The sequence below is a fragment of the Corylus avellana genome, chromosome 3 (genome assembly GCF_965113065.1).
Source record: "Corylus avellana chromosome 3, dhCorAvel1.hap1.2, whole genome shotgun sequence".
In the NCBI taxonomy this organism is placed as follows: Eukaryota; Viridiplantae; Streptophyta; class Magnoliopsida; order Fagales; family Betulaceae; genus Corylus; species Corylus avellana.
This window is the reverse complement of record NC_142492.1, coordinates 55,951-74,741: the sequence shown is the minus strand read 5'-3', so window position 1 is coordinate 74,741 and position 18,791 is coordinate 55,951. Positions and strand designations below refer to the sequence as shown.

The window sequence follows — 18,791 nt, the reverse complement described above, 5'->3', positions numbered from 1 at the left end:
CCCATTGATTCATTGAATTACAAATAACCTTGTAATTTGTAAATACTCCAAATATATGAAATAGAAAACAAAGCACAGAGAGGACCACCGCCACGGAGAGCGGGGGATCAGAGGAAGAAGCCCCCAACTTTATCGAGAATAAAAGAGTTGATAATTGAAGCAAAGAGATTATTATGGCGATGCGTGAGCTTGTCACGGGTGGAGCTGCTTGTGCCGTTCCCGGCTCTTCTTCTTCGTCCAATCCTCTTGGTGCTCTAGCCAACGCTCTTGTTGGCTCTTCTTCTAAGATAGAGGTGCGTGTTCTTTCATTGCAATTTTTTTTTGTGTCAAGGAAGAGTTGATTTGTAAAATTTGAACGAGCTTTTCTCCTCCCTTTTTACTTATTTATCTTCTTTTTGTTGTTGTTATGCTTACGTAGAAGTAGAACTATGGCCAATATTCCTCGTTTTGGTCAAATAACCAAATGATTGCACGAAAACGTTGTTTACGTAGTTTTAATTCATTCGATATTTGGACCATATTGATGCAGGAAAAGATAAAGGAGATTCCCACATCTATACCCTCTAGTTCCGAGAGGCATTTTTACCCAGAGGCCAATGACCATTTGGGAGCTCTTGATCAGCCGTTTGTGGATCCCAACTCCCAGGTTGTTCTTCTTCTCTAGTTTTCGAACTTTCCTTGGTGGATAACTTGGGAGTTGCTCTTGTCGTAATTGTTTTATATGTGGTCAGGGCTCAGAATTTCTTCGCGGTTTCCGCTCTGCAGCCCAGGGTGAACTTGCAGCCGCATGGGATGAGATACAGGGTCCTCTAGGTAGGGAAAGTCAAAGCCACATCCCTCAATTGGACCATGTATATGATAGGGCAGCTATTACTCAGCCTCAACAGCCAATTTTGGATGGTAATTTCGGTGCTTACTTATTTCTGAGCTAATCTTGGACATGAATGTTGCACTTGTCCTTTATTAAATTAGGTTTTGATTTCTTTGTCTGTGGTGGTCTTGTAACAGTTATTTTTTTTTTTTTTATAAAGATATTGAATGAATTGATGGATGAAGAGAAGTTAGTGGTCTATAGCGCATAATATGTTATATTACTGGAGAAGGAATATAAAATATAGATGCAGAAACCACTGGTTTGGAGGGCTATGAATAGTTGTATTAGAGAAGCTACAAATGATGTCCTAGGAGAACCTAGGAGGAATAGACCTTCGAAAGATTGAATGACTACAAGAAGAGTTTTGTCTTTAAAAGTTCTGGTGGTTCTGCCATAAACTGTTCTTGAGGTGCTAGTTACTTGGATTTGGTTGTTGTGGATGCAAGAAGAATTTTTGTTGTTGTTTATTTTGGTTCTTATGGACCAATGCGGAGTAGGACATTTGAGATGTAACAATGGTATTTCTCAGAACATAGAAGAATAAGGATTGTGTTTTTTTTTTTGGCAATACGGGGGTGCTCCTTGCAGGATAAATAACTGATGTGTTAAGTTGGTTACAACTATAGACATACCTCCTGTTAGAAGAAAGCTTAAAAGATGCCCAATTAGTTTTGAAAACGGATTCATAATGCTGTTCCCCTGTAGCAGTGATCTGCAGCACAGAAAATAGAGGAAAATGTTCTTGTGAGTTTTATCAAATTGCTTTCCTCCTCTCTGTACTGCAGGGCCGCCTCAAAGAGTATTGTCAAGCTTTTTGCACTCGTTTGTTGATAGTAGCCGTGGAGGGGTTCCATTTCGCCCTACTCCACTTCCAATATTAGGGTTGTCTGAAGGTGACAAACAATGCATACGCGACCGTAGCAGCATAATGGCTCGACACTTTTTTGCAGATAAAAGTGAAGATTTTATAAATGCACAGGTTTGGAACTTTAATGATTTTACCTCACTCTACCAGGCATTTCATAATTTTGTTGGTGATTTTCTTCATCTTTCCTCTGAAATGACCTTTTGTGGAACGAGCCAAGTACCAATGAGCTTAATTTTCTGGTGCATGTCTAACTATCTGGGATTGAGAGCCTGATTTTATCATATTACCATTAATTTTTTAGCCATTTGTTTTATTTTCAAAATTTTTCTCTTGAAAGTTTGAGAGCCTCTTCATGGTGGACTGGAATATAGAATTGTTGTTAATAATTTTTAAAGGATTTAAAGGCAAATACGTCTTGGTCTCAGTCATTAATTTAATTTTTCAAATGATATTGTGGGATCTGCATCAGGAACATATGCTAGAATTGTTTGCTCCCTATCATGACTTTCTTTGTTGCTCAATTCCTTCTGTAGATATAAACTTATCTGGCTGATTTTTATTTTTCCAGGTAAATGCGCTTTTATGTTCTTTAGATATTGATGGAAATGCTCAGGCTAAGGGGCCTCTGCCAGGGAGATATAGAGAGCTAGAGGATTATTGGAATGAGTCTCAAGGTATCCTGAAACCTGGTCCTCCTGCAGCAGATGGATGGGTAGCTGAATTTAACCAACAGAGAATGGAACATGGTGATGGTGATGCTTGGGCTCACTCATATGAACAACAACATGGTGCTAATGGTTGGGCCTCGGAATTTGAGAAGGTAAGAAAGTATTTACATTTACATTTAGTACCTATAACCCCAAGGGGTTGGCACAAGTGGTAAGGACCTTGATCTTGGTGGCATTCCATCATATCTAAGGTTCTAATTTCCTTGAGTGCAAATAATTCCTTGGGGCCAGTCCGCCTACCAGATCTGTGTGGAGGGGGCGCCTTACACAGATCCGAGGTTTACTTGACAGGAGTGGGTACACGAAGTGACCCTGCCTTAGAGGGGTTCCTTGTTATCCTAAAAAAAAAAAGAAAAACATTTAGTACCCAGGCATTTTCATACCCTGAACAAAGTACAACTGCTGTTTAAGCACCCATGCAACTAGTCAAAAGTTCAGTAAGACCCTAGTTAAAGGTTTATGAGGACCAGTTGAGCACCATACCGTAATTTAAATTTCTCAATATAACAGCACTTGTGCTGACACAATGCCTTAATACTAAACTATCCATAAAAATATATATATATAAAATAAAATAAATAAATAAAAAAATAAAAAGTATTCTTTTTGCCAAAGAATTTCTAGCAAACTAAGATGACCGAGTGTGCAATATCTTCAAATTGAAAATTCATTGTATGTATCCCAAGATATCGCATTGGGAAATATTTTTTGAGCTAATGACAAAGGATTGTTTCTTTCTACTTCGATGTATATATTGTAAGACATTTTATTGATATCTCTTTTTGAATTACTGGTGCAGTCTCAGTTGACGTTGGTTGATCAAATGAGAGGTGCAAATATCTCAAACTTAGCTATGGAGCAGACTCGCATGCTTGCAAATACGTTAGCTCAAAATGATGACCCTAAATTTCAGGTTTATATGCTGTATCATGATATTAATATTTCACATAAATTTTTGACATTATGTGCATGTGTGTTTTTGGGGTTTGGATGATTATGGAGTGTCACATAAATGACCTTTGGATTAAAGGTTGTTCAAGTGGATGACTCACATGCACATTTTGTAACCATCATACTAGTAACAACTTCAAGGAAGAGAAACTGTTAGAGCCATTTGGCTGTTGCAATCAGGATGGAATTGATCTCTGGAAAACTGCTCTGGGAATGAAAAGGATTAAATACTCTTAATTACTCATTGCTTTTGGACTATTTTGACTGTTTATTTGTCCACAATTTTGAAAGTACATTAATCTGCTTTTCATTTTTCTTTTAAATGACTTACTTTCAGTATTTTCAGAAATGCTCCCTGAAATGCTTCTTCTTTCCTTTTCCCCCTATTTCAATAGTGGTAAACAGTTTTTGTTACTGCTGCCAAATGGGTGCTTACTATTTCAGGAAGCTATCTTAGCTTGGAGGATTTCTGGATTATAAAGGATATGCTATTTTGTATCTGTAAATAATACTGTTGTATTTTTTTATTGTTCATGTACTACAGCATATGTTCTATGCTCTATGCCTTACTAGATTCTTCATTATAATTTAATTTTAAAATTTAAATGCATCTTTATTGTACTTTCATTATAGGTTAAAAAAAAAAACGTATAAAAATATATCTCACATATTTAATTAAAAAAACATTTAAATTTATACACCAGTAAGTATATTACTGAACATAGTGACACAAAGTTACACAAAACATTGCATGAATGTATAAATCACAAAAAAATATTACTATCATAAGACACTTAATTTTATTTAATTTAATCCATACGAATTAAAACATGTTAAAATATTTGTTCCCATATGTGTAATTTATAACAAAAAGAAGTATAAATAAAAAAAAAAAATAGCAAGAAGGAAATTTGAATTATGATTATTAAAACATTAATAGAAAATTAGAAGAAATTTGTGATAATATTTTTGTGATACCTATTATATTTCAATGCAAATAAAACTCATATAATTCTGAACATTTAAAAAATAATACATAGCAAAATAACAATTTTTTATAAATCAAATAAATCATTTCACGTAATGTTTAATGCTTAATTATCTCTTTCATGTTTTGAAAGCATTTATATTCCTTTTCTAGGCAACAATCAAATACATTGGTGTCTTATTTTACTTTCAAAAGCAAAAAATTCCAAAAAATATTCAAGTAAATCATAAAAATGAAAAAATAAATTCCATAAAACCATTCAAATGAATTAAAAAAATAAGACTCTAAATTTTAATTTATTCCATATAAATTAAAAAAAATGTCAAAATATTTGTTCTCATGCGTGTAGTTTAAAATGAAAATAATATCAAGAAGAAAACATGTAGATTTTGATTATCAAAGCATTAGTTTCTAATATTATTGGTGTGATACCTATTATATTTCAATGCAAATTAAAATTCATATAATTCTAAACATTCTGAAAAAATACAAAGCAAGCTAAACAAAATATTTTTTTATGAATACAAAATAAAACAAAATCTTTCACTAAACCTTTAACACAATCAAATCAATCCTCACATAAGGTGCAATGCTTAATATTTCTTTGTTGTTTTGGAAGTATTTATGTTTGATTTATGCTTATTAATCAAATAAATGTTTGCCTTGTTTTGCTTTCAAAAGCATAAAAACACTTTCTTTTATCCTGGCCTTTGTGTTGAGTAGGATTAGTTTTGGTGTGAGGGTTTTACTCCCGTGGTCGAGAAAATAAAAGTTGGGAATATGGGCTACGTATGTATTAGATTGAGTCTGCCTGGAACAGATTTATGCTATAACTGAAGTTTGGACATGAGTTGGTGAATGTTGAAGTCATAGATAAGACTTGATTGTAAGATTTTTATGTTTGTCTCTATGATGTTGTAATCTCATAACTTTGGCAATGATTTATTAAAGCTTTAAGCTCTCTAATGTAAGAGTTTTATGCTCTTGATCGTTTTTCAAAGAATAAATATGAAAGATTCCCCCCTCCACCACCCCCCCCCCCCCCCAAAAAAAAAAACAAAAAGCATAAAAACACTTTGAAAAATGGTCGAAAATTGACTAAATCTAAATCACATAAACAAAACAAAAAATCCCGTAAAACATAAAAGCCTTTATTTTACTTTAATTCATATACATTAAAACATGTTTAAATCTTTTGTTCGCATAAGCATATATGATTTAAAATGAAAAGTAAAAAAAAAAAAAATAGTAAGAAGAATACATGGATTATAATATAGAAAATTAGCAGGAATATTTAATATTTTTAGTGTGATATCTATAATATTTCAATTCAAATCAAACACATATAATTTTGAACATTCGAAAAAAATTAGATATGGATTGTGATCCTCTTCATGCATTTGGTAATCCGTTTCCAATTTCCTAGCACCAAATCCTATATATTGTTAAAAAAAAAAAAAAAAAATCCTACATATGGTTTTTTATATATACTATATTCTACGATATGTATATACTATATATACTATATATATCAAAATATATATATATACTACGATTTTTTTAAAAAATAGCACCAATTTTTTGTTTTTTGTTTTTATTAATGAAAATTTAGCCGATTATGGGTAGTTAATGGAGTATGTTTGTAAATTTTAAATGTTGTCTTTATATAGTTTTGGAGAGTAATAAATTATGAGAAAATAATATTGTACATTAAATTTTTGAACATAATGAAATCACATATAAGGAAAATTATTGAAATATAATTAAATGCTCTTAATAAGCTAATTTAATTACCAGTTCACTCTTAAAAAAACCGGTTAAAAAATTATGCCTTAGAAAACCGGTTTAGCCTTTAAAAAAATGGGTTCACGCCACATGTCGCAATTCTAGATTACCTCTAAAGAGTGATTCAGCTATTATATATATATATATATGATGTCATGAATGCATGAACTGAAATGTGACTGACGGAAAAGAAGATGCAACTTTAGAAGGGGAAAGTTTTGATTTGCTATATATTAAAGTAGAACTTAATTCCTAATCATGCGTCAAAATCTGACATGTTCTGCAAACTCGTAAGTTTAAAACTTATAAGCCTCGTGTTTTTTTTTTTTTTTGTGGAAATATTTCTCTTTCTTAATAATAATAAAAAAATTACTCCTTCCCTCTGAGTTAGGGCACAGCTGCCGGCTTTGGGACTGTCCCTTCTACATGTGGGTGGCCCCTTTTTTAAGTTTTGGCCAGTCAAAAAATATCCAGGCAGACTAATGTGTGCATGGTATTTTTCTCTCTACCAACACTGCAGATGATTAAGGTTGCTATAATGTACTGGGTACAAAAACATGTAGACATCCTCTTTGTTAGGAGGATGATAATAAATTTGATTTATGGTTAAGACATAGAGCAATGATAGCACTCAAATGGTTGGTCCAAATCCATGTAATGCGTCAAAAGGTCCTAAGCCTAGTTATCATTGATATATCTCACATGCTCGTTTGCTTTTTTGTTGTTCATACTTTTGGCTTTGTTTTCTTGCAAGTATTCAATTATCTACGTCAATTTGTGGCATACAGAACTCAAAGTTTCTTCAGTTTGTGTCAAAGATGAGTCGTGGTGAACTTATTATTGATGATAATCAAGTCAAGGAGAGTGCATTACCTGCAACTGGGGATTGGGCCGCAGAATACCAACAACAATACAACAGGAGTCCTGCTTGGGCTGATGAATTTGTATGTGATGAGTCAAGCATAAATTTGGTCGATGCAGTCAACTTACATGTAACATCAGTGATGTGCATGTACTTGTATACATTCAGAGTACACATTCACACATGTTTCTCTGTATTGTATCTATATGCATACCTGTACTTGCATGTAAACATGTACTGTACTTGTATATCTGTGCGCACGCACACACAAATCTATACATCTACAAGTTCTGAATTTTAAAATTATATATAGCAATCATAGATTTTTAAATGATAAAACTTCTTGGTTATAGTTCAACTTATAGTTGCAGTTATCTTGTATGGTATTTATAATTTAGCTTTGAGAAAGAAGGCAACATATGACATTGAAAATTAGAAGGATAGAAGGATATACATATACAATTGATATATGGCATGCATATAAAATTTACTCTTGCAAAATTTCAGAATCAACAATTGTGAAACCAAAATATATATGACAGTCATGTTCGTAAATAACAAATTCAATGATATATTTAACAATCATATTCTGATGCATGGAGACAGGAAAATGATTTCATACTTAGTGAAACTGTACATCAACCTCTTTTCCCACTTTTGAAATGGTAAGAAGAAATCCTAAAATTATAGTGCACTTTAAAAGGGTAAATTTTGAGAAATGCATAAGATTTATTCATTCATATCTGCTATAAATGACCATTTGAGTTGTATCTTAAATTGTTCTTTTCGTTTGGATAAAAGACAATTGTCCTAATATGTTATAAATAAAATTGGAAGTAAATTTGGGACATTCTAGGCAGCACAATTTATTTGTGAGTGCTACAAAGGGCACTGCCTATCTTAGGGGATGTACACAAACGCGACATAGGTCTTGTTACATGGACTTCTAAAATATGTGTGATTATGTCTATGTTCATATATTAAATTATCTTATTAAGGGTTCAGTTTGCCTCCAGTCTCTGTTACCTGATTCTAGTGCTTTCAGCTTTCTCATGGTCCGGATCAATGGGCGAATGAGTTTGCTATGCAAGCTGAGCGACATGGGCCGGTTGATGATCAGTGGGTCAATGAATTCTCTAAGTTGCATGTCCATGATTGGGCAGAAGAATTTGAGCATCAGGTTGGTGAAGGGGTTTTGGGGGAGAATTCTGCTGATAATTGGGCGAATGCTTATGATGAGTAAGTCTAGTTGACCTCCTGGAAGAAATATAATGTTGAACAATGATAACACATTCTTCTCTGTACTTGGGGGGGGGGGGGGGGGGGTTGTATTTTATATTGTTGTTGCTAAAGAAAGGGAAGATACTGATTATGTTTGACTAATAAGGAGTGGATTTTACTATTTTATGAATCATGTTGAGTTGAATTACTCTATGTTTTGTTTTTGTTTTTTGTTTTTTTTTCTTTCTTTTTTTATTAATAACTACAAATGTATTGATTTTATATTCAAGTAATAGACTTGTTACTTTTTCCCTTTGCCCTTATTTTTTTCAAGGTTATCATAACCATATATCTGCTTAACTGGCTCCATATTTTGCTTTCTTGTTGTTTGTTTCTACATAATTTGCATTCACTTGTAATTAATCTTGTCATTGTCGAAAATGGTGCAAGTGATCTTATCCCTTTTTTTATGTAGGCCCAAAGGATGGGTCTCTTTTAGCACATAAGTTCGTCATAATGAAAAATCCATTTTTGCCATTAAAAATATAGGTACCTAAATGAGCAAGTAGCTGCCAAGCAGCGGTCAGACACTTCAAGGGGATTATATGTCTTCTCTGATATGAATCCTTATGTTGGTCACCCCAATCCCTTAAAAGAAGGCCAAGAGCTGTTCCGCAAAGGTCTTCTGAGTGAAGCAGTGCTTGCATTAGAGGCTGAAGTTTTGAAAAACCCTGACAATGCTGAAGGTTGGAGGTTACTTGGAATAGCACATGCAGAGAATGACGATGATCAACAGGTTATTTGATTTCTCAATCTTGAATTGTTCAGTTACTATATGTTTGCATATTTATCTAACAATATGATATAGTTGGACTTTGTTGCTCTATTAGACTGCTGTACAAGCTTCTCAGAGTACATATTACTGCATGGCCCATTCAGAGCATATCTTTTATAGTTTCTTTACCAGCACAAAGATGTTTGTACCTTTTTGTGGAACACAAGAATATCAAACGTCAACTTTGAGAAGCAATATTAACATCTCTAAACTACGAAATATTTGATCAATACAGATATAAACTTTTTAAATATAGATTGTGCATCTCCTAATTTCCAACTTTCCCTTTCATCTGTCCCTCCCGTAAAAAGAGAAACAAATAAAAACAGAAAAAAAATAAATAAAGATAACAGTACTATTAATATATCTTTCCTATAGAGCATAAAATGGGGTCCCATTCAATTGAAGAAAATAGAAGAAAAAGAGACAAAGAAAGAGTGGCTGTTAGAAAGGCCTGTATGAACATAAATTTGTGTTTTTCTCTATTTTGGCACTTGATTTCCTGATCAACTGGGACTCATGACCATCTTTTGAATACATTTGTTTGCTGGAAATGATATAAATTGAGGAGTTGTGTCTTAATTTGGTTTCCGTTTGAGTAGTTTTGTGCATTTAGTGTGTTGTTCAATCTTGTCTATTTATGAAGTCTGACCACTTGAGTTTTACTCTGTAGAATAATGTGTATAAAGCTTAACTTAGATTTATGCAGGCTATTGCAGCCATGATGCGTGCGCAGGAGGCAGATCCAACAAATCTGGAAGTGCTTCTTTCCCTTGGCGTGAGTCACACAAATGGTCGGTGGTTGCTTGCTGCACTTTATTATTGATAAGTCTCTTGGAATTTAGTGTTAGGAACTTTATAATTTTTGGTGTTGTGGGGAAAAGTACTTGAAACTATCAAATTACGATGGAATACCAAAAGAATTGATAATTTTTTCAACTATGCAGAACTTGAGCAAGCAGCTGCATTGAAATATTTATATGGATGGTTACGTCATCACCCGAAGTATGGGACACTTGCTCCTCCAGAGCTATCTGATTCTTTATATTATGCCGATGTAAGTGTTTTAGTGTGTGTTTTTTCCTCACAGATGTTATCCTTTGTGGTAAGATAGACTTAGAAACTATTTTGTGGGGAAATCTTAATTTCTAATCTGTGTGGTTGTGTGTGTGTGTGTGTGTTTACCTGTTTCAGCTGTTTTTATCATCTGTAGCAGCATATGCATTAAAAACTGTTTTTGTGGGGGAATTTCAAACCCCTTACATGGCAAAATTCACAGGATGATACAATATAATTTACTATTTTTGCATTGAAATGCCTTTTTGTGGAAGAAATTCAGAAGTTTGTAGTGAAAGAAAAGATGTGGGGTGATGCAAGAAGAGACGAGTAAGTTTATATGGCAGCTTTAATGATGTATTGTGAAATAGAAGGTCAATGGCAGTAGTACTCACTACAGATATGTTGACAGAAATATATACAACTCCACACTATAGATATTATATTTTCTTTAGTTGTTTTCTCATGGTATTACCTGTTGCGGGGGTAAATGGGTTAAAGGGAGGTGCATCTTATCTTAATAAGTATGGATGCTGATGAACCCACAGAAAAATGGTAGGCATAAGCACTGGATTAATACTGAATTCAACTCCACCTATGGCAGGAGAACCTCAGTGCAAAGATAGCACTATTTCTCCTATGCCCATACACTTGTAAGACTCTTTTTTATGGATATAGACCCACACCAGTACACTCATGACAAAGACGCCTAACTGTGAACACTTCCCACTAGCACAGTGCACAGACGTTAAACTCACTTTACCCATTACGTGCAAGACACTACACTTCTCACATACGCATCCCATGTTTAGTACTACAAGCAAGATGCAAACACCACTCTTCACGCGTCACACATGCCTACAATAACTATCAAGCAAACTACTTTGTTTTTCTCCAAAAACAGAGCACACACACACCACACTCATCCCCCACCTTTTGGCCTCTATCCAGCTGGGGTCTATCAGTTGCCACCCATCTAGATGAACCTTGTCATCAAGTTTCAAATTTGTGCTATCGTTGGAGAGCTGATCCACGTCTTCCCATGTTGCATCTTTCAAAATGCAAGTATTTCCACTGAATCAGAGTCTTCAGAGACCACAAATGGACATTCAATAAGGAATAATTGCTGAATGGCCTGGAATTGAATATTTTATTGGAATTGAAACAAAATTTTTTTTCCCGTCTTCATTGCATCTCTTCCCATGAGATTTTCTTTATTGAGAAGCACTTGCCTAATGGTTGACAAAGTGTGATGGTTGATGCCATATTCAGGATGGTAGGCCATGGAGGTTCCCTTGGAGAAAAGAGGTGTTCATCCATTATTCGGGCCATCGCATTGTTTCCCGCAAGGTTTTTGGACCAAGTATATGAACCTCAATGGCTATTTCCTCTTCAAGATCTTCCAATTAGGTACCGACAATCGCCTTCTGAGGCCAGTCAACCACTCAATTAGTTGACCCTTTCAAAATGCTGCTCGAATTCTCTGATGGTTCCTTACTGTTTGATTCCGGATAATGTCTCATCAAAATTTTCGTAATAGTTGGGCCAAATCTGGCTAACAATTATTTATTAAAATTTTTCCTGGTCAAGACCAACCCCTCTTCCCAGTGCACCGATTGCGAAAGGATGCTGAGGCAACTCTTGGTTAGGATGGAGTATTTTGGCATTTGAAGAGTTGGGCTGCCTGGTCGAGCCACTTCTTCGGCTTAGAACTGAAGTAATGCTAGAAGTCCATCTTAACATATCAGAGTGGTGCAAAACGGTTTGGTTCTCCCTCACCTTTGGTAATAGTGCATGAAGAAGTCCTTTTTTCTGCTGAAATGATGGGTGGTCGCTCAAGATGACTGCCGGAATCCATGGGGATTTCTTGAGTCTCTTTCAGGGCGTCATCTACCCTCTACAACCTCTCAGTGGTAGCCCGGGTTTTTGCCCTTGCTGCTACTTCTAGGCAGTGAATTCTTTGGTACACCTCATGCCAGTCAGCTTGTAGCTTCCCAGTCTTTTCCTTCTTGGTCGCTATTGACTTTGATATCAATTGATGAGTCTACAAAGAAATGGAAGACAGAAACCCTGAATTAACATTGAATTCCACTCCACTTAGCGCGGGAGCAATCTTGATAGAAAGATAGTAATTTTTCTCTTAAGCACATATTCCTGGCTGATTCTAATTTTTATCTACATAGACCTAACCAGCTATGCCCCACGAGAAAGACACCCGACTATGAACACTTCTCACTAGCATAGCGCCCGTGCACACACACAGACACTATTAAACTTGCTTTACCCATTACATGCAAAACACAACACTTCACATACACGCAGCCCACATTAAGCTCTGTCTGTAAGACAGAAACACCACTCTTCACATGTCAGACATGGCTAAGTACCCCACTTATTGCCCTGTTTTTCTCCCCTAAAAAGAGAGCATGCACCATTTAGACCCCCCATGTTTCGGTCTCTGTCCAGCTGGGGCCTATGAGATGCCTTAAGCGAAGCTGCGTAATGGAAAGCAAGGCAATTCCAAATGGAGTGTTTAAGTTTGATGGAAATTGTATTGAAAAGATGCCTTGTGATTTCATTGAGTCCTCCCCGAGGGTAGGATTTCAATATTTTTTTCCTTTGAGTGCTCTCAGATGTATTTGTCCACATTGTCCTTGACTGGTACTAAGTGTGTCCCTAGTTGTACTTGTTGAGTGTCTATTGATTGTAATGTGGGTTGCAGCCAACCAATAAGGACCAGCAAAATCATTATCTAGTCAATTAGAATTGTTTGGCATGTTGAGACATTTAAGGTACCCATTTAGTAAACAAAATATTCTTGTTTGAACTTTAACTCAGTATTATATTTAATAATCACATAACTTAATACACATATGTTGGGAGGGAGCAAGGCAGGGATGGAGCATGACTCATGTTGGTAAGCTCCTAATGTTCAATGGTGACCATTTGGTGGCTCCATGGTTCAATTGAAAACTTATCTTAAAAAAATGAAGGGCAGCATCAATGATGTCGATGTTGCAGCTTTTAGAGAACGATCTTAAGTTTTGAGCTTGGTTGTGGGTTTTTATACTTGTTAGGCCTTTTTACGTACAAGCTTAACTGTTTGCGACTCTGGAAGATCCATTTATGTGGACACTTTTTGGCTGGGGTCACATGTTATATGTTTTAATTATATCCTCTGAGGTTTTTATTTAGGGCTTCTCTTCTGGGGTGCACATCAAAGATCTTTTTGTGGTGTGCAGGTTGCTAGATTATTCAATGAAGCTGCTCAAATGTCACCAGACGATGCTGATGTGCATATAGTACTAGGTGTCTTGTACAATTTATCAAGAGAGTATGACAAAGCCATTGAATCTTTTCAGACAGCTTTGAAACTCAAGCCACATGATTACTCTCTTTGGAACAAGCTTGGTGCTACACAAGCAAACAGTGTTCAGAGTGGTGATGCAATATTGGCTTATCAAAAGGTAATTTTTATGTAATTATCCCATCAAGTTAATCCCTTGTTGGTGACCTTTTTAATCGTTCCGAAAGTGTCTTAGGTTCAACTAGGCTATTTCTACATTGTTATGAACATTTGGGGCTGGTAATTATGATCTTAGACAGAAGATGTGATGTGAATATGATATAAAATTAAAGGTGGACAATAGTTTGGTAGTTGTGGCTTGAGACACCTTTTTGTTCTATTCGTAGTTTACATGGGTTCAACCCACGATCTCACCCTCTATTCTGTTCCAATCTTTTTGGCCACTGGGGACGTGGGGATATGGTCTTGGCACCTAGTGAACCAGTTGGCAGAGAATCTGGGCCCAAGTGGAAAACTCTAAGCCAACTAATACAAGAGAGAACAAAAGTTAATTAAATGTTTGCAGAAAACTTCCAAGCTCTTTGAAGCCAGACGTTTCATTGAGTCTTCTTAATGGCTTTGGAGCATATTAATGGTACTCCTTACATAAAACACTATATCTTCAAAAACATTAGATGGATCCCTTTGCCTGTGTTGAAATGTTCAAGTGTTTCTACCTTTTTCCTGCACATCACACAGCACATACTAGCTTGAAGCTTATTTTGAGAGCTTAATCTGCCCCAATCGCTAACCATAGAATATAGAGTCCCTAACGATTGCTTTATTGAACCCGATCAGCCTCTGCCTAGTTCTTGACCTGCTGCCTTGTTCTAATGCTCTCCCATTCATTCTTGAGTATGACCCATCAGTTGTTCCTCTATCCCCTTTTTATAGGGGGAGAAATCATCATTTGAACATAACTTATAGGCTTGAGGCCTTGGAGAATTGTTGGAGTGTTATGCTTTGTTTGGTAACTTATGATTATCATGTGGTAGTGTTGGTCTAGAAGTTGTGTTGCAGGGTTTGTGCAGATTTTTTATGGATATTTTTGTTCTTTAATCTGGAGTTATGTCTAAAGGTCAAAAGGAAGTTCATCACTTGGAATGTTGAGCTGCTGGTTTTAGATATTATTCTGCATGGTCATCTATCTTGCCTTGTATTATTTTTATAACACCTATTGGAGTGCGAATGATTTTTTGTGCTTTAATTTGGACTTCTTTTCCATTTTCATGTATTCGATGTTATGACATTGCTGGCCATCAGGGGCAGTTGATGGTTCAAAAACTTAATGTTTAATGTATTTCCTTATGTCATTGTTTTTTTATTCATCTCATGTCTATCTTAGTTTAGTTCATTGTGTGATTTTATTTTCTTTGTATCTTTTCTGGAAAACTATAGTTACTAAACATAAAATTACTATCTTTTTGTTGTCTCTGGTTTCCAGGCATTAGATTTGAAACCTAATTATGTTCGTGCATGGGCAAATATGGGCATCAGTTATGCTAACCAGGTTTGTTTCTATGCTTGGTTGTTCCATCACATTGTCGTCTTTGGCTTTGTTTTTTTTTTTTTGGTCTTTTAAAATGTATTTCTGGTATTAAAATGCTCAGAAAGTAGAGTTTTAATGATTTGTTTGTAAAAGCATGCTAAGCCTGAGAACCTCTGGGAGCATAATGAACCAGTGCATGTCCAAAAACTAGCAATGATCGTTTTGTATCAATAGGCATTAATAAAATGATTTTTTTTTTTTTTTTTTTTGTTTCTTTTGAATTGAATCAAACAAATAAATAATAGCAACCAGCTGCTAGGTATGGATAACAATTAATATTTCATCACCGCATTGTTTAAATTGATATTTTCCTTTTATATGTAAATTGATGGATTACACTTTGATATTTTCCACAAACTAGTTTCTTGTAAAACATTAAGCTAGCCATAAACACATACTTATCACGTTAATTTACATAAACTAAATTATCAAATCCTGCACGCTGTAGGACTGCAGCTCAGTGGAATTATGGCTATTTAGATTCTTAAAAAGCTTTTGGTACTTGTTATTGCTTTTGTGGATATGTAAAGAAGATAGAAAGAATAATCTGTACAACGAATTCAAGTGTAGTAGGATAATTCAAGAACTATTTTTTGGGTTGTTTACCCCTAGGATAAAAGCCCTGTATGTATGTAGCAAAATCTTTTCATAATTTAGTTGTTGCCATACAAAATTGAGACATAACAAAGCATGCACATGAGGGAAACACTGTTTTTGATACTGCATTTAATGGGCAGAGAGTGAAAGATGCCATCCTGTCTGAATCTGCCCTAATCTCTTTTGCTAGAATTAACGTCATAATTGAATACTGAATTCTATAGAGCAGTATTTTGACATGCCTACACGGATCCTTTTAGTATGAAAGCGATTCATTAGGGGAACTTGTAAAACTTATTGACACGTTTTTGCAGCCCCCCAATTTTAGGGAAGCAACTTCGTTTAAAACTTATTCTATGAATAATAGTTGATAATCGACCTGTGGAATTTCTCCGCTACCACATTCATGCAGTGAACTCAAAAGGTTTATGTGAAATATAGAGTTTATCTACTAACTAAGCTATGTCATATGTTGTTAGATTATCTATATTCTGAAAAGCAGGTCTTAAATTAGGTATTTTATTTATGAACTTTCAATAGTTTTAACTTATTATTTAATTTTAGTTTTGTATATTTCTATTCTCTTTCCCTGGATGGTCCTTTATTTTTTTAAATATCTTCTTGGGATTTATAACCCTTGTCTAAAAGCAATAGCTATTTCAAAATTTAAAAGCTAGATGCTTACTGTGGTATGGTTGTTTACCCAAAGCATTGTGCTTTGGAAATGGATTCATATAACCAACTTTAATATGTGGAGATTAAAGCTTTTGTTGAATTCAGTTGAGTTGGTTTAAGGGCATCATTCCCATGGAAGCAGTGATTTTTACACTTTGTCATCTAGGGCATGTACGAGGAGTCCGTTCGTTACTATGTCCGGGCACTTGCTATGAATCCAAAGGCAGACAATGCATGGCAATATTTGAGAATTTCTTTAAGGTATGATAGTTGACAAAGAACACTTTTTTGTGGCCCTTATGTGTTTCAACAACGGCTTTCCCATCTTTTTATCTTTTTTTCTGCTTTGCAGCTGTGCTTCTAAAGAACACTTTTTGTGGCCTTTATGTGTTTCAACCATGTCTTTCCCATCCTTTTATATTTTTTCTGCTTTGCAGCTGTGCTTCTAGGAATGACATGCTCGAAGCCTGTGATTCCCGAAATCTTGATGTTCTTCAGAAGGAGTTCCCCTTGTAATATTTATATGATTGGAGCTGTGGATGAATAACGGGGACTAGTATTGAGATGAGGGGTGACATATGAAGCAAGAGTTGGGCTGTTTGGACTATATACGGATATACCTGGGAAAAGAACGTTTTTTTGTTGAGCGTAGATTGTATAATAATTCCTTACATGGGAATGATTCCAGTAAGAAGGAACGTACTTGGTAAAAGAATTTGAGAAAGGAACACAAATATAACGCAGGTGAGCCATGTTATTGTTGATGAATAAGGAAGTTAATAATGAAATGGTGTATAAACATTTAATTAGCACTTTGCAGTGTTGCACATATTTCTTCCTGTATGTTTGGCCTTCTGATATCCTCTGATTGGCTGTAAAATGATGAATTGTTTCTTTGTGATAATAGATTACCCAAAAAAAAAAAAAAAAAAAAAAAATTGAAGAAGATTACATTACGGGTACTTCAATAAATGGCCTCAGTCACAACCTCAAAAAACTCAAAAGAGCGAATAATAAGCAAAGGCTTATATTTGTACAATATTTGAATGTGCGTCGGAAAATCAAATATAATCCAATTATTTCTGGAACGTTCTTTTAAATCTGCAAATTGAAGTTGAACTTGGGGTTTGAGTGCGAAATTGTTTGAAATGGCGGTTTAATGAGTTAACAATTTTAAATTAGTTGGTTCCGAAATTTGGCCCTTTTTAGTGGAGCCTGTTTACAGTCTTTCCGACATATAATATTGAAATAATTACTATGGCAGGATTTGGATGCCTTTGCATTTCTTATTGACAGTGATTGGGTTTAACATAAGGTCAGCAGCTGCGGTGTAGAGCAAGACTGTGTTATGCCAGAAAGAAGGGGGGGCAAACTGTAAGGATTAGTCCGCAAATTGCAGTTTGATATGAGACCCGAATATGTTGAAATCTCTTGATATATCAAACACAGCAAATGAGATGTTTCTGTAGCAATATTGAACATCCCAAAATGCTGCGACTTGCAAAGGAAATTACTATGACACTGTCATTATTCCAAATTCATGCACAGGCGCCACACACGCACTAGCCTAAATTATTTGGGGGTTGGACAATGCACTGGCTCTGATGGATGGGCGAAATAGTACGAATGTACGATCGGCCAAAAATAAACACTCGTCTCTCGTCTCTCCCCATCCATCCACATCCTGACTGCTTTTCATTTTACTTGTTGGGCACGGCCCCATCCAACCCCTACAAGTTACAACTCCACCTACACCTATATAGTATATACCCCCACTCCTATCCCTATGCCTTATCCACGCAGAAACGTTAAAATAAGAGAAATGATACATTTCTCAAAATAATAGATACGATGAAATGGAACTAACAAAATTTAGTAAGTGTAATATTTTTCTTAAAATAATATTTAAAAATCTTGTGATACTACGAGAATCCAATCGCTGGAGTGCCCTGTTCATTTCTTATAATTACGTTTGTGCTGTCCCTCTTCAATCATATACCTCATTTTCGATCGCTCATTTTATTCACAACCCACAGCCACCACCATCGATATATGCATCTCTCTTGAGCTCTCGCTGATGAAGGTGACAATTATATCTCTGCAATTGCGAATCCCAAGCAGGAAGCACCATTTGTCCATTATATATATATATATATATATATATCAATTTTTCACAACTTAATTGAAGAGTCACGCCAGACAAACTCGAATAATTAAACACCAACATTAGGAAAATATAAAATATTCCTCCATTGCCTGCCTCTTCCGTCCTCCAAATAATATTTTGTACCCATGCCACTCCACACCACCTTCTCACCCGGCCCCTTAAAAGTAGCTAGCATTGTACTCCATGAATGAACAACACGTTACAAAAATATGAGTCGAGTAGGAGCCTGCCTCCCCCACACTCAGAGGAGGATCTAACAATTTCGATTTCTTTTAAGCTTGTCATGATG

The 18,791-nt window shown here is 35.3% G+C and overlaps 1 protein-coding gene across 1 annotated transcript; it reads left to right on the top strand.

Moving 5' to 3' along the window:
- The first annotated feature begins 15 nt into the window (after window positions 1-15).
- On the top strand, window positions 16-17,147 carry PEX5 (peroxin 5). Its single transcript, XM_059585034.2, has 15 exons — window positions 16-293; window positions 530-646; window positions 732-900; window positions 1,660-1,853; window positions 2,311-2,562; window positions 3,270-3,383; window positions 6,983-7,138; window positions 8,102-8,295; window positions 8,827-9,073; window positions 9,822-9,906; window positions 10,060-10,169; window positions 13,411-13,635; window positions 14,959-15,024; window positions 16,502-16,596; window positions 16,773-17,147. Exons 1-15 carry the CDS (start codon window positions 174-176, stop codon window positions 16,849-16,851), a joined length of 2,223 nt encoding a protein of 740 aa, XP_059441017.1. The 5' UTR covers window positions 16-173; the 3' UTR covers window positions 16,852-17,147.
- Window positions 17,148-18,791: the final 1,644 nt, after the last annotated feature.

Excerpts from the sequence above, each read along its gene's own strand:
- PEX5 (XM_059585034.2), top strand. The coding sequence starts at position 174 with ATGGCGATGCGTGAGCTTGTCACGGGTGGAGCTGCTTGTGCCGTTCCC. Across the intron at positions 294-529 it reads GCTCTTCTTCTAAGATAGAG|GAAAAGATAAAGGAGATTCC; the intron begins GTGCGTGTTCTT and ends ATATTGATGCAG. Across the intron at positions 647-731 it reads TTGTGGATCCCAACTCCCAG|GGCTCAGAATTTCTTCGCGG; the intron begins GTTGTTCTTCTT and ends ATATGTGGTCAG.